This window comes from Eulemur rufifrons, chromosome 16 (genome assembly GCF_041146395.1).
Source record: "Eulemur rufifrons isolate Redbay chromosome 16, OSU_ERuf_1, whole genome shotgun sequence".
Classification (NCBI taxonomy): Eukaryota; Metazoa; Chordata; class Mammalia; order Primates; family Lemuridae; genus Eulemur; species Eulemur rufifrons.
In genome coordinates, this window is record NC_090998.1 from 90,175,209 (window position 1) to 90,191,195 (window position 15,987).

The 15,987-nt window shown below is 55.8% G+C and overlaps 1 protein-coding gene across 1 annotated transcript; it reads right to left on the reverse strand.

Moving 5' to 3' along the window:
• Window positions 1-627: 627 nt before the first annotated feature.
• Window positions 628-9,645, reverse strand: PMM1 (phosphomannomutase 1). The gene is made up of 8 exons (XM_069489576.1): window positions 9,525-9,645; window positions 7,275-7,392; window positions 6,214-6,290; window positions 5,967-6,058; window positions 5,634-5,733; window positions 2,820-2,895; window positions 1,509-1,624; window positions 628-1,180 (listed from the first exon to the last, which is right to left on the reverse strand). The coding sequence occupies exons 1-8, from the start codon at window positions 9,609-9,611 to the stop codon at window positions 1,058-1,060; spliced, it is 789 nt and encodes a 262-aa protein (XP_069345677.1). The 5' UTR covers window positions 9,612-9,645; the 3' UTR covers window positions 628-1,057.
• Between the last annotated feature and the right edge of the window lie 6,342 nt (window positions 9,646-15,987).

Consider the following 15,987-nt stretch of genomic DNA (forward strand, 5'->3'; position numbering starts at 1 on the left):
TCCTGCCTGGGATGATCTCTAGCCCTGTAGGTGCCCCAAGACCCCAGGGCAGAGGTCAGTGGGGCATCTGCACCCGAGCCTGCCTCTGCTCACCACAGAGGCCGGGAGCCCCCACCCATCTGGTACCCCAGTCTGAGATAGGCTCAGCAAGGCCTGTCCCCTGAGGAACAATGACCCCACCCCCCATGGTAGAGTGCTTGTTGGCACAGGTTGACTCCTGGGAGTCCCCAAGGCTTCCCTCCTGTGAGGAGGTCCCTTTTAGGCACTAGTTAGCCCAGGGCCACCTGGGGGCAGGGCGGCAGCTCTCCCACTCACAGGCCCTGCAGTGCCCAGCCAGAGACGCTCCCAAGTCCCCCCCACTGGGCTCCCCATCCTTTCTAACACTGGCAATAAACCCTCAACTGTGACCCACCGTGGCCAGAGCTGCATCTGTCTGTCTGGGTCCCCAGAGAGGGGCTGGGGAAGGACACACCAAACTGGCTCTTGGCTGGGGCCTCCATGGCCCCCTTTGACTGGATCAAAGACTTCCTGTGTGTCCTGGCCCAAGTCCCTGCCCTCCATGCCTGTTTCTCACCTGCAGTGGTGACTGGGGCCAATTACCCATTCAGACACAACTGACGGCACACCTTGCTCTGGGATCTTTAATATTTGTGACATAAAGTTCTCTAAAGTATGCACCTTCCCCACCACTTGGCACCCAGTCAACTGGGGCGGGCAGACAGGGTGGGCTAGACCTCACATGAACTCGCACATACCTCCTCTCTGTGTAGACAGAAACCTGTTCTGTTCAGAAATACAAGCAGCAGCTGTGGCCAGGGCCACCGGGCGGAGGACGGGAACACTGGGCCCTGGGAGGACAGAAGCCAGCCTCACCAGGGGACGACCGGCTGGGGACAATCATCCTCACAGACCCCGGCCCTGTCTGGGTGGGCCTTGCAGCAGGTACACAGGGCAGGTGCCCTGGGCCCGAGGAGAGGGGCCCCAGCGCCCATCCAGTGCCAGGGTCTCTCCGCAGGCCTGGGCCTAGCTCTTTGGAAGTCACCATGATAGGTGTGGGTCACGCCTCGTGGGCTGTCTCTGGGAAAAAAATCTCTCGACATCGCTGCACTGTGTCCTGAGGGGAGACCACACTGTGGCCAACAGTCCGGGGGTCAGCAAAGATCTCAAAGTCATTCCCGCCCTGCACACAGAAGAGCAGAGAAGGCATATTTGGGTGAAGCCTGGAGGAGGCTCCCATGGTGGGGCTTGCAGCCACCCTGCCCTCCTCCCACCCCCTCCGACCCACTGGGAAGCTCATCTCAGCTGTCACCAGACCTGCCCTGACTTGCTATGTGACATGGAACAGGAATCCAGCCTATTCTGGGCCCAGCCTTCCAATCTGTGCTAGGGCTGTGGGCAATGGCTGTTCTCGGGGAACCCCCCCCAAGAGGTCTGTTCTCTTGCCCTCTGTCCTGGCCTTGACCTTGGGCAATTTGGGTTGAGGGGAACCTGGGCTGGGCTGCACTTACAGGGCTGGTCTCATTCCCAAAGAAGTGGATGGTGTCGAAGCTGTCCTGGTCCAGGCTGTCCAGGCAGTAGCGCTTGTCCCAGCCCTCAGGGAACACATCAAAGCTGATCATGCCTCCTGCAGGGGAGAGTGCGGGGGGGGGGGGGGAGGGGGGGGCTGTGATTACCTCCTGGGAGGGGCAGACAAGCCTAGCAGAGGGGGTGAGCTTGGGCAGGGCCTCTTGTTCATTCAACAACCCTTAAGTGCCCACTCAATGCCATGCCCAGGGCACAGGACAGAGTCACATTCCTCATGGAAGTTGCAACTTAGCTGGGTGAACAGATGGTGAACAAGACCACCTGTGGGGAGAGAGGCTCACCGACCAGCGTGGGCAGGGAGATGACCCTGAGCTGGGACCTGACCCAGAGTGGGGAGGGCTGGGGGACTAAGTACAGCCCTGGGGCTGGGAAGGCGGCGAGTGTCCCAGCAACAGAAAAGGCTGGGAGATGCAGGGGCGAGGGCCCCTGGCTTTATTTGGAGGATGAGGAGCCTCTGAAGGGCTTTGAGCAGAGGTGCTCCATGACCCAGGCACCAAGTGACCCCAACGCAGCTGGGCTCCCCTCTGGGCACTGGGAAGGGGATGAGGTGGCAGAGCAGGGCAGGGCCAGCAGGGTCGGGATCACTTGGAGCCTGGGAAGAACTGCTGGTAGCAGAGGTGTGAGCGGCAGATTCCAGATGCACTTGGGACATAGGGCCCTGGGACTGGCTAGGAGCCTGGACTTGGGGAGGGAACCCAAGGGAGAGAACTGGAGGGAGATGTTTAGGTTTTTGGCCTCAGCAACTGGTGGGCGTGGGATGTTTACTGCTGAGGTGGGGAAGCCTGGGGCCCGGTAAATACTGAGCCCCTGGCCACACGCGTGGCTCAGGCCTGTAATCCTAGCACTCTGTGAAGCAGAGGAGGGAGGATAGCTTGAGCTCAGGAGTTTGAGGCCAGCCTGAGCAAGAGTGAGACCCCGTCTCTACTAAAAATAGAAAAATTAGCCGGGCATGGTGGCACGTGCTTGTAGTCCCAGCTACTCAGGAGGCTGAGGCAGGAGGATCGCTTGAGCCCGGGAGTTCCAGGCTGCAGTGAGCTATGATGATGCCACTGCACTCTGCCCAGGGCAACAGAGACCCTGTCTAGAAAAAAACCAAGCCAAACCAAAACAAAAAACTGAGCCTCTGCTGTGCCCTGAGGGTGGGAGGGACTTCTGCAGCTTGGTCTTGGGAGAGGTGGGCAGTGTGAGAGGGTCCCTGGGTCAGGCCTCCCAGGGCTTCTGCAGGATAGACGTACCTCGGGAGAACCTCAGCCCTTTGCCAGCAAACTCTGTTTTCAAGGCTTCCACGAACTTCTCCCGGATCTTCTCCTTCTGCAGAGGGGAGGGAGCAGGTTGAGTTCAGAGAGCCACCCTGCAGCAGGGCCTGTGCTGGGCACATGATCGCGTAAGCTCAGAGTCTTCCGGGTGGGCGCAATGCCCACTGACAGATGAGGGGTTGGGCCTGGTCAAGGTCACCTAGCCTTAGTGGCAGAGCCAGGGCTTGAATCCAGAAGGGCTGTGACTGTGGACTCAGCGCTAGCTCCTGGCCAACGGTGGCATGGGCTGGGTATTGGTTCAACAGCTGGAGTGAGTGTGGGCAGCCAAGAGTAGAAGACCCGTGAGTAATTGGCAGTGGCACCCAGAGAGGGCAGCTGGATGCCAGGTATGGCCACAGCACCAACCTCGCAACGGTCTTCATCCCTCCGAGCAGGCCCTCCAAACTCTGGCAGCAGCTCTGCAAACATGAGGACCCCTCTGGGCCTGCCCTGCTGGGGCCACAGAGGGGAGCTGCCGTGCGGCCTGGGGCAGAGCTGAACATTCAGACGGATCCGCCTGGCATCTCAGCTGCTGTGCAGCTCGGGAGCAAACAGGTCACCCAGTGCAGCCACACCACGGCAGAGGCACAGGAGGTTCAAGTCCCCATCTGGCTGAAGCAGTGGTGGGAGCTCAGCAGGACACTCAGCTCACGGGGGGCTTAGAGACTAGACTGAGACCAAAACTCACCGAGGATTTCAGAGCCTGGGAATGGGGTGGCTAGTACTGCCTGCGGGCAGCATTGGTAGGGCTGGACTGGAGAGGCAGGTACTGGGCAGCAGCTCAGGGCCTGGAGAAGTGGTTCAAGGCAAACAAGATACAAAGCCAGACATGCCCCAGATGGAGACCTGGAGGCAGGTAGCCAGGACTGGCCATGTGACCACAGGCAACTCACCTGATCTCTCTGGGCCCATTTCCTGGACTAAAGGGTGGAGAAGTAGCGAATGACCCTGTCTGCTTCCCTCTCATGCACAAGCAGAGATAAGGGACGTGAGCCGCCTGCTGGCCTTGGCCTTGCCTTCCCGGCCAAGTGGGTGGGCCCTGGGAGGCCAGAATCCCCACCAGAGGCCACTCTGTGGGCCCATGGCCAGAGCCAAGGATGCCCCAAGCTCTGAAGAAATGTTTCCACATGGCCCAGGGTAGCTGCACCTCCTTCTCTGGAGAACCGGGCTGGTCACTGGACAGCCCTGTATGCCAAGTCCAGCCTTAGGGGGGACTCCTTGCCCCTGCCTCAGGGTTCTCAAGGACTGTAGGAGAGTAAAGTATTCTATGGGATCTGGGTGGGGCGCATGTAGGACGCTCCGATCAGGAATGTTCTTGCCCTTCCAGTACCAGGAGGGGGCGAACAGGAACCAAAAAGACCAGAGAAGGGGGCTGTAGGAAGAGTCAGTGCGTGCACCCTCAGCCCCCCACACCAGGCCCATGACAGACCATGGGATGGGAACTACTGTTATCCCCACTTCACAGGTGAGAAAACGGAGGTGCTCAGTAGTGAAGCTACTTCTCCAGGTTACCAGGCAAGTAGGAGGTGGAGCTGGGACTGGAGACCTGGGTGGCCAACACTGACTACTCTGATAGGAGAAGTCTCGTGCCTGTGGGCACTGCCTCCCAAGCCTCAGGACCTGGGGTGGGAGGCCAGTGCCAAAGAGTCCCACCCACCCTCAGGGAAGCACCAGAGGGCTGAAGGTGGAATCAGAATCTGCTCAGCCACCAGCTCCCACATGACCCTGGGCAAGTCACTTCCCATCTGAGCCTTGGTTTCCTCATTCATAAAATGGGGATAACAGTACCTATTTCATTCATTCAAAAAGTATTTCCTGAGCACTTGCTATGTGTCAGGCACAGGGATCCAGAGGCAAACGAGCTACGGAGGTCCCATGGGGAGCGTGCAGTTCTGGCGTGGGGACAGGAGACAGACAGTAACTAAGATTTAAGAACAGAGGGTACAGGGTGTCAGAGGGTGGTGATGGCTGCTTGGGGAGAAATAAAGCAGGGGAAGGAGCAGGAAGTTCGGGGGTGCAATGGTAGACGTGGGCTCCACTGGGAAGGTGATGTGCGAGCAGGTGTGAAGGAGGTCGGGGTGAGCAGGCGAGAGGGAGGTGGGATACCACTGCCGTTCTAGAATCAGCAAGGGGGCCACAGGTCAGGTCAGAGACCCATATGGATGGGCCAGTATGCAAAGGCCTGGATGGACGGATTGCCCAGGGGTGGGGTGGGCGGTGGGGAGACAAGCAAAATGCACCCCAAAGTTTGGCAGGTTCAGCATTCCCAAAGGTGAGAAGAACTTGGTGTGTTCTAGGAACAGAAAGTGGAGCGTGAAGAGTACAGAGAGGGGGCTGAAGAGGGGAGCTGCAGCCAGGCAGACCCCTCAGGGTCCCTCAGGAGACGGCTGGGCCAGTGTCTAGTTGGCAACAGGGAGCCCCAGGAGGACTGTACGCAGGGAAGGGCGTGCAGTGGACGTATTCAGAAGGTTCCCAGTGGCACTGCTGGAAAGCAGGCGGGCAGGCGGGGTTTTGGGGGATGGAAGGAACAGAGAGGGGGGACTTGGGGCAGCCTGAGGTGGGGGGAAGATGACGGTGTGGAGAGTGGGGTCTTGCTCTGCAGATGAACAGGCGGATAGGAGCTGTTGGACCCGATGTGGGTGGGATGTGGAGATGCCCCCGAGGTGTTGGCTTGGGGAAGCAGGGAGAAAATAAAGGCTCAGAGAGTTGAGTGACTGACATCCTACAGGCCTATGGTCACACAGCTAGTGGCACCTTGTCCAGTTCGGAGAACTCGATCCGTTCCTCCAGAGTGCAGCTGCGGCCGATGGGCGAGATGTTCAGCATGCCGTTCCGGAACTCGATGAAGGTTCCGCTGTGGGGGACGGAAGGCCAGAGGGAGGGCGGGAGCCAGAGAGAAGGAAAACAGCCCTGAATTCAAATCCAGCCCCACCTGGGACCACAGCATCCCCAGACTTCAAAGGGGACAGGAACCCATCCCCACCCCCACTAAGTCAGAGGTCTGAGTATCTCCAGGTTCCATCTCAGGGACCCACGCTTTTCCTCCCTCGGGCCCGGGTTCGGAGGCCAGGCTGGGTGGGACCTCACCGCTTCTTGGGCAGTCTGAGCAGGGACATGTAGCTGAGGCAGAAGTTTATCAAGTCCTGCAGCAGCTCCTCCCCCAGGTGGTTCTGGATGGTCTGGGCAAGGAACACAAGGCTCTGAGTGTGGCCCGGGCTGCCCAACCCCAGGACAGGCACAGCACCTCTCCCCCCAGCCCAGGACAGAAGGCACCCTGGGAATGTCCCACGGAGAAAAAGCGGGGTGGCCCTCACTAAGCCCTGGGGGCACTGACCTGCTTGGAGAGCAGCCGGCCATGCTTATACTGCACCGTCCCGTTCTCGGCAAACACATAATCGAACTTCTCAATGACTTCGGGGCCACAGCAAGGCCAGGGGAGAAGGAAAGAGCATGAGACCAGGTCTGACTGTTACCCCAGAGGCAAGTAGAGAGGGGTTCAGCCCACACCCTGGGTTTGGCATTCAAAGGCCATTCTGCTTCTCCAGCCTCATCTCCCTCTGCAAGTTTGTTTTCTCCAAATAATCCAGTCACACCTCTAGGCCTCTGTCCCCATGCAGATGCCCAGGTCCTTCTGCCTGGAATGCCCACCCCTGGCTTTCCCTCCCTGCATCCTCCTCTGCCAGCCTTGCAGGACTCCCCGGCAGAGGGCGTCATTTCCGCTCTGTGCTCCCACAGGCCCTCCGTGCAGGGGCCTCCTTCCTTCCGGCTGCCACCAGAAGCGACCGGGGTGGGTGGGAGGAGGTACAGGGAGCACAGCCAGGAGGCTGTTGCAGGGTCCAGGTAGCAGGGGAATCACCTGGACTGTGATAGGGTGGTGGAGGTGGGGGCATAGCGGGGACAGGAAGATACCTTTGGGTCTGCTAATGGAATGAACAAGGGTCAGGGAAAAGGGAAAATGCAAGGAAGTTTCTGGTGAGGACCTGGAGGCACCTGCTTTGACTAAGCTGAGACCAGGGGCTCTGGGATCCACACAATTTCCTCGGTAACTTCAGAGCCTTCCTCTGTTGCATGGGCTAATCGTGCCTACTCTGAAGTATGATTGTGAGGGTGAAATGAAATGAAGTAAACACATCATCATTTTCAAATAACGGTAGCCGTCATTGATTATGCCCATTTTAACGGTGAGGAAATCAAGACTCAGACTCAGCAGGGAGAAGTGAGAATGCTGTTTCTCCAGGGCCTAGCACGAGGCCTGCCAGGGAGGTGCTTACTTAATGTTTGTTCAATCAGCGATGGAACTCCTCTACTTCTGCCCCCAGAAGCAGGACTGGGTCTTTGAAGGTGCCCAGGATCTCCTGACCTCCCCACTCCTTCCACTCCCGCCCCCACGCCTACCTTCATCCCCTTCACCCAGCTGCTCGGCAATCTTAGAGTAGTCGGAGCCGCCCACCACACCAATCTGCACTCTACTCCGAAGCTTCTGCAGGAAGGTGGCCACCTCGGGGTCGATTTTCTGTAGGGGGAAGGGGGAAGCACAGGAATTGGCTGTCAGCACGTATGGGACCTCCACTCAGCCCTCAGTTCTGAACCCAGAGAGCCCACAGTCTACCCGGATCTGAAGCATCACAAGGTTTAGACCTCAAAAATTTGATGCACTTGGATTCAAACTCTGGCTCAAGTCCCTCAGAAACAGGATGGCCTTGAGCAAATGGCTTTGTCTTTCTTTGCCTCAATATTCCCTTGTGTAAAATGGAGACCACAGTAGTAATCACCGGGAGGGGGTCACTGATAGGATTAAATGAGATAATGTATCCCAAGTGCTTGGAAATGAAAAGCAATTAAGTGTTGACTAATCACATGAAAAGATGCCTCACTAAGGAAATGTAAACGTTTATAATAACTTATAACCCATATTTTCATATATTCAGATATAGAAGCCAACAATGTCTTGAGTAGACGATTATGTGGGGGAACAGGCACTCTCCAATGCTGTTGATCAGAGTGTAAACTGGTACAGCCAATTTGGCAAGATCTATTTAAACTTAAAATGCACGTGCCCTGTCACCCAGAATATCCAGTTCTCTTGCCCAGGTGTGTATGGAGGTTCACTGGGGTGTGGCTTATTATAGTGAAAAACTGCAAGCAACTTACATGTTTGTCAATCAGAGAATGGAACATACCTATTCTGAAATACTACACTGTGGTTACACAGAATGGGGCAGGTCTGTGCTTCCAACATGGCAGGGTCCCAAGGCATGTCATAATGCCACTTAATTAAAAATAGTCTCACAAAACAATGCTTAATATTCACTCCGGGGAAACAGATCCAGATAAAGGTCTGGAAGGAAGCTCTACCACATTACTTTGGAGGGGGCCAGGCCTGGGATCCTGGTGTGGTCAGAGAGGACTTTACCCTTTGCTGTTATGTTTTCATTCTTGAATGAATGAAACGTGTTCATGAATACGTGTATAATTAAAAATTAACTTGTGAAAAGTGCTAAGCACAGGGCCTGGCCCCTCGACAAATTAACACACTGTTCTTGTTCAGGTTGTTGTGTCCGTGGAGCAAAGGGTCACAGGGAGGTGAGGGGACTGTGCCTAGGCCCTGCCACCCTCCTTCCAGTTCTGCCAACTTCCTCCCTGATCCATCCCTGATGGATCCCCAGGGATCCCTCCCTGTCCCGAGCCCCAAGGGCCTAAGCCAGGGCAACTTCACCATGGGGGAGGGGAATTCAGGACCTAAGAGAGGAGGCTTAGCCACTGCCCCATAATCCATCCCACTGCTCCCCCGCTGCAGGAGATCCCTTGGTTGGTCCTTATGGCCCCTGGATTGGCGGATGTAATCCCCACAGGATGAGCATGAATGAGCCCTGCTTATCCGTGCATCCAGCTGGCCAGGGTGGGCTCGGGAACTCAGGATGAGATCCAAAGGGAGAAAAACTGGACAGAGGTTGGAGGGTCAATACGATGAGACACCTTCAGGAGGAAAACTACACTTCCATCCTCACCAAGCCTCTATGTCCCCCCTGTAACCAGACTAGGCCTGGAGCCTCTCACCTCCAGGTGGGGGGAGCCCATAAACTCATGGAAAAAAAGCCCTCTGCCTCCAGACTGGGGGTGGAAGGTAAAGCGAGTGAGGGGCTTGAGAAACTAGACCCAGGCCCAGGCCTGCGAAGGTGGAGGTGGGATGGCTCCAAGACCCTTTGGCCCCCACCAGGTGCCTGGAACCCCAATTCAGAAGCCAGCTCCCACTACCGCTGCGTCCTAGGGCTGAATTAGGGTAGGAGCCCCGGCTGGTGAGGCGGGGGCGGTCCGGAGCCAGGCTTTGGCGTGTGTAAGCCTCTTGGGGGTGGGGGGAGAGGGAGGGGAACTAGGCCCTCGCTCGCAGCCTTCTCCTTCCAGAATTAGATTCAGCCCCAACACTCCCAGGCAGAACCTGGGCGCGGACGCTTAGGGGAATGTGACATGGGGGGCCCGGGTCCCCATCACTACCGGTGGGCGGCCTCAGGATGTCAGGGGCCGAGTACTGCTGCATCCCACATCGGTCCCCGGGTGTCCGCGGTCACGCTGCTGCAGGCCCCACACTCAGCCTCCGGGTGTCCGCGTGATACTCCTGGCAGCAGCTTTCGAACGTCAGGGTCCTACCTGGCGAGCAGGCGTCAGGGTCCCGTCCACGTCAAACAGGCAGAGGACGCGCTCCTTCCTGCGAGCGCCCTCGGCTGTTACTGCCATGGCTGCAGCTCCGCACCCCGGGCGGATTTGCTGGGTGCAGCCGCCAAAGTCGCGCAGGGTAGCGGCCAGGCGGGGCGGGGCCAGGGAGGGGCGGGGCCAGAAGGCCCTGCCGGGCTGCGCCAAACGAAAAGGGGGCGTGGCCAGGGAGTGATCTCGGCGGGAGAAGGATGGCCCGGACGAGGCGGGGGCGGGGCCTGAGCTACGCAGGCGCTTGATTCTGATTGCACCCGGCGAAGAGGAGGCGTGGCATGGGGCGGAGCAGAGCCTGCTCCAGGTTCGGTCTGATTGCTCCAAACCAGACGAAGGCGGGGCCTGAGCCTGGGCGTGGCGGGACGTGAGGGACGGAACGCGGAAGACAGGGGCGGGGTCGGAACTGAACCGTGGTGGGTAGATCGTGATCACGCCAAGGGGCTGGACGGGGTGGGGCTTCGACCCCGCTGGCAGTGCCGGGCGGGGCGAGGGCGGGACTCCCCACCGCCCCTAGATTTGTAGGGTAATCTCTTTGCCCTGCAAATCCTGAGATTTAAGAAATCTCCTGGCCGGGCGCGGTGGCTCACGCCTGTAATCCTAGCACTCTGGGAGGCTGAGGTGGGCGGATCGTTTGAGCTCAGGAGTTCGAGACCAGCCTGAGCAAAAGCGAGACCCCCATCTCTACTAAAAATAGAAAGAAATCATATGGACAGCTAAAAATATATATATCGAAAAAATTAGCCGGGCATGGTGGTGCATGCCTGTAGTCCCAACTACTCGGGAGGCTGAGACAGGAGGATCCCTTGAGCTCAGGAGTTTGAGGTTGCTGTGAGCTAGGCTGACGCCACGGCACTCACTCTAGCCTGGGCAACAAAGTGAGACTCTGTCTCAAAAAAAAAAAAAAAAAGAAATCTCCTGATGGCCTTTGCTCAGGCTTTGGATTTTGCTGGATGGCCTTCCCCGACCCTTACGAGTCCTTATGTCATTATGCCCACCCATAAAGCCCTGCTCATGGTCCCCCTTCCTTCAAGAAATCTTCCCAGATTCTACTCATAATTATTTAACCATCTTGTTGACTTTGGAGTCAGTTCTGAGTTGTCTTCCCAGCTCCACCACTATGTGACCTTGGACAAGTCACTTCACCTCTTAGGGGCTTTGTGTCTTCGCCTATAAAATGGAAAGAACATCACCTACTCTGTAGGGTTGCTTTGCATATGAAAATAAATAATAGGCCGGGCTCCATGGCTCATGCCTGTAATCCCAGCAATCTGGGAGGCTGAGGCTAGAGGATTGCTTGTAAAAGAGCCCCACAGAGTACCTAGCACACAGCAGGCCCACACCAAAGGGGAATTTGTATAGATGTGCTTAATGCTGTTACTGATTAAACAGTTATTGCATGTGTCTCCGGAAAAGAAGCCAAACTCTGTAAAATAATTTAAAGAGGTTTATTCTGAGCCAAATTTGAGGACCATGACCTGGAGCCATGTCCAAGAAGCCTTGAGCAAGTGGACTCATTGTGGCTGGATTACAGTTTGGTTTCATACATTTCAAGGAGGCACGGATCACAGATAAAGTCATAAATCAATACAGGGAAGGTATACATTGCTTTGGGTGGGCCATCTTGAATGGGGGCTTACAGGTTATCTGGGTTTAAAGACTCTTTAATTTGTAATTGGTTTAAAAAAATTAGCTTTGTTTTTGTTTGTTGTTTTTTTTTTTTTTTTGAGACAGAGTCTCACTCTGTTGTCTTGAGTAGAGTGCCGTGGCGTCAGCCTAGCTCATAGCAACCTCAAACTCCCAGGCTCAAGTGATCCTCCTGCCTCAGCCTCCCGAGTAGCTGGGACTACAGGAGTGCACCATGATGCCTGGCTAATTTTTCTATTTTTAGTAGGGATGGGGTCTCTCTCTTGCTCAGGCTGGTCAAAAATTTAGCTTTGTCTAAGGGCTCAGAGTGTCTTAAGAAAGTCTGTTAGGCCGGGTGCGGTGGCTCACGCCTGTAATCCTAGCACTCTGGGAGGCCGAGGCAGGCAGATTGTTTGAGCTCAAGGAGTTGAGACCAGCCTGAGCAAGGGCGAGATCCCGTCTCTACTAAAAATAGAAAGAAATTATATGGATAACTAAAAATATATAGAGAAAAAATTAGCTGGGCATGGTGGCGCATGCCTGTAGTCCCAGCTACTTGGGAGGCAGGATTGCTTGAGCTCGGGAGTTTGAGGTTGCTGTGAGCTAGGCTGACGCCACGGCACTCTAGCCCGGGCAACAGAGTGAGACTCTGTCTCAAAAAAAAAAGTCTGTTAATCAGAGACAAGCTACTGGCCATATATTTGTTGTGTAAATTGAGGATCTACAGGCTTTTCTTGCATATCCTTAGACCTGTCAATGAGTTACAAAGGATGTCTTCAAGAAGGAAGAGGGGCATGATGAGGCATGTCTGACCTCCCTCTCTTGGCCTGCAACTCAGTTTTAGGGTGTCCCCTTGGCCAGGAGGAGGTCCATTCAGTCAGCCGGTGGCAAGGGGAGTCTTAAGATTTTATTGTAGTTCACACATGTTAAAAGACTTAAAAATGTGCAGACCCAAGAGGACAAGGTGGGGGTAACCCCTGTTGCCACCACTACGTCCCTTTTGTTATCTAAGGAGGACAAGTGCTTGAGGAAAAGGAAAGAGGAGTTTATTAATTTGCTGGCAAATGAGGACGAAGACTCTCCCCGTAAAATGCCATTGGCCTAATCATAAGCAGAAATACAGAGCTTTTGAAAGGGAGGTTTTCAGCTTCAGGCTATTGTTGAACTATAGACAAGATTCTGATGAGTTCCACCTTGTGGGAAGACAATCTTGTGAATTCTGTCCCACCCTCTGGGACCTCCACCAGGACAATTCCTTTGAACCTTTTCCAGGGGTACAAAGAACAGAGGGCACTCCCCTGGCCCTCCTGACCACTAGCCTAAGGCAGAGATGTAGATTTTAATTTCCAGAAAGAGTGGGGGAGGTTTTAAAGACAGAAAACATTTTGGCCCTTTTTTTCAGGTCCTTCCCTCTGTTACACTGTAAGTGGAAGGCTCATCCCTGGCAACTGGTGCTCAGATAGGGCCCTGGGGAGGCCCCTGGGGAAAGGAAGGAGCAGGGCTGGGGGGAGGGGAGGACTGGCCAGAAAGATGATTTGGAGGATACTGGAGGAAGCCGGGACTGATTCTGCTCTAGAAGGAAGATTCTGGGCTCTTCTGGGCCAGATTTGGGGCTGAAATTTGGAGGTTAGTGATGTCCACGTTTGGTTTCGGCATTTCACTTACTTTTTCCAACAAGTCTCTGAAGTGAGTACCCTTATACTCGGTTTCCAGAGGTAGGTATTGACACCAGAGAGATGCTGTGACTTTCCTAGGGTCCCGAGCACAGCCAGGATTCCCACTCAATCCTGTTCCTCCAGAGTCCTCACTTTGCGCTGGCTCCTGGCTGTTGGTAGAAGGCCATGTGTCAACATGTCCAATAGATACAGGGATTGACCCTCTTTTTCCCTGTCCCAGCTGAAGGGCAGCCTCTGTGTTGTGGGGTTTATAGTCAGAAGGACAGTTCCTGGGGCTGCCCCTCCCCCGGGTGACCTTGGGCAGGTCCCTCCTACTCTCTGAGCCTGTTGCTCATCTATAAATGGGGCCAACACTGGCAGCCTGGCTGGGCAGGTTGGGAGGAAGATGAGGGGAGCAGGGGTGAGGTATGCTCAGGCAGGCTCTGCAAAGACCAGGTGGGGAGACTGAGGGATGCCTGCAGCCCTGGCATTGTTTTCACAATGAAAAAGTCCCTTGAATCTAAACAAGCTGAAGGGTGCATGTTCAGAGATGGCTTCCTAGGAGAGGTGGAGGCTGTTGCTGGGTTGGCTCAGGCCCTCTTGGGACTCCCTCAGCCAAAGACAGTGGGGACAGAGATGGTTCCAGCCATAGCACTGCCCTACCTGGGGGTGGGGGCAGGTGTAGCGGCCCCTGACACCCGATGTCAGTGGTCTCTGTGGGCCAGAGCTCAGCCCCAGGACTGGAAGAACTTGGCCAAATCACTCTGCTCACCTCTCAAGGGGTGGGGAGAGGAGTCACACCGGGAGGGACCCTAGAGAGGGTCTGACCCATAGTTTCTATTGTACAGATGAAGAAACGGAGGCTCAGAGACGGGAAGGCCTTGATCAAGGTCTCAGAGTCGGAGGCTCACTCTGTGCCAGGCCCTGCCCTGGGAGCGTGGGCTGGAGGGAGTGCCCTGGACGCACTCGTGGGAGGGAGGGGCAGCTCCGGCTGGGGAGAGGTCGGAAGGCTGTGCAGAGAACATGCTGCCACTGGTCCTTGAGCACTGAGGAGGGGCGGGGCAAAGGGAATCCAGGTGAAACCAGAAGTGACAGGGACGAGGGTTGGCCCTTGTATGAGGGTGTGGGGTTTGGACCAGGGTGTCCAGGGACAAGTTTGAGAAAGGCCTTGAAAATGTGAGGACAAGGAGCTTGGCTGTTACCTCGTGGACTCTTGGGGAGCCACGCGGGAGCTGAGGTGTGTGGGGAGCAGCGCAGGCTTACTGAGGTGGCCTGTGATACTCCAGACCAGCCCAGAGTTTGGCCGTCGCCTGGGCTGGGCACGCGAGTCTACAGCGCCACCTGGTGCCCGTTTCTCTCACCACAGCGTGACCTGCCTGGCTCTCCAGCTGGGGATAGACTGGGGGAAAGCTTGTGACCTGGACCAGTGCCAGAACCACTCTTGACCTCCTCCCACAGCAGCCAGGCTCCATGGTCAAGGGCTCACATCCTCTGGTGTCCCAGGCTCCTGCTGGGCTCCTTGCCTGCCCTCTCAGGCCACAGCTCCTGTCTGGGCCCGAGGAGCCATGGCCCTCATGGTCCAACCCTCTCCCAGCCTGGGCAGGCGGCCTCCCACGCCATCACTGCATCCAGGAAGGTCCTGCCTCCCTGGCTCCACCTAACAGCTCCCTCTGGCTTTGGGGAACTTTGCTGGAACGTGCCCTTCTTAGAGCTTCCTCTATCCCTACCACCATTCCACGCCCGCCCGGGGCTGTACCGATAGTCCCTGCATGTTAGGAGAACAGAACAAGGTACCAAAGAGCATGCATAGCACGTGTGTCTTCAAGTGCACAGAAACATCGCAAGGAGGGGCACAAAATGATATTAATATCAGTGGTTTCTTAGGATGGTGGGAATTTCAGGTGATTTTTTTCCTTTCATCTTTGTACTTTTGTTTGCTTAAATTTTCTGAATACATATTATCTTTATACTCATATAAAAACTATTTTCATTTAAAAAAACAAATTGAGAAATCTTGGCACACCCCAAGTCAAAGCTGGAGCAGCCCAGTAAAAGCTCATAGAGGCAGGGGAAGTGGCCGACACTGGCTCTGCAGTCCCCACAGCTCACCTTACCATGTGTCATGAGGGCTGTTCTGTCCCCCTGCACTTTAAGGTCCTGGATGGTAGGGCCCAAACTCACTCCCAGGGCTTCTCCATAGATCCGGGCACAGGGAGCACAGCTGCCCCACCCCCACAGGCCCGTCCGGTCCTATCTGTCATTCTCATGCTTCCCATGACCCCCCACGCCCTCCGCTACCCGCTTTGTTCTCAGGCTCCCCACTTCGCCTCCTCTCAGGCCTTCCCTCCAGCGTTCCTTTCCAGGCTGTTCCCTCTGCCCGGGTCACTCTCCCCTTCTCCCCTCAGATCTGTGCTCTTCATCATTTCAGTCTCAGATTAACTGTCACCTCCTCATAGAAGCCTCCCCTCACCTCCAAACATATATTCCCCCCATCATGTGGCTGCATGGTTTTACTTCTCTGGCACTATGACCATCTGAGATCACCTAACTTGTCACCCTCTTGTCTCCCAGCTTCCCTGGAATATAATCCCTGCCTGGGCGGGCCCTGCCAGTCCTGACACCTCCAGTCCTAGCACAGTGCCCAGCACAGCTTCTCAAGTGTGGGCTCCCAGAGAAACCTCTGTGGGGTTGAAGGAACTCAGCCCAGACCGACTTGTCATGCATCACAAAGTCTAAAGCTAGAACGCCTGTTTTCTGCCATTTCCCCCAACAGGTGGATGTTGTGTAGACTTCCTCAACAGGAGGATTGGCCTGGGCCTCTGCAAGGTGCTGGCTTGCAGGAGTCCCCAGTCAATGGCTGTTGAATGGATTCTGCCCTCTTAGCCTGACATCCACTGAGCAGTTAATCTGTGCCAGGCACTGGGCAAAGTGCTTTACATTTCCTCCTCATCACCACCGTGAGGGAGGTCCCATTTCCCCCATTTTACAGGTAAGGAGACAGGATAAAATGAGCGGGTCCACAGTGGCGGAGTTGGGACTCAAGCCCAGCCTATGTGATCTTGGAGTAAGCATTCTTAAGGACTCCTGCCTTTGAACATGTCAGCCAAAGCCACCTGCACTGTGTCCTC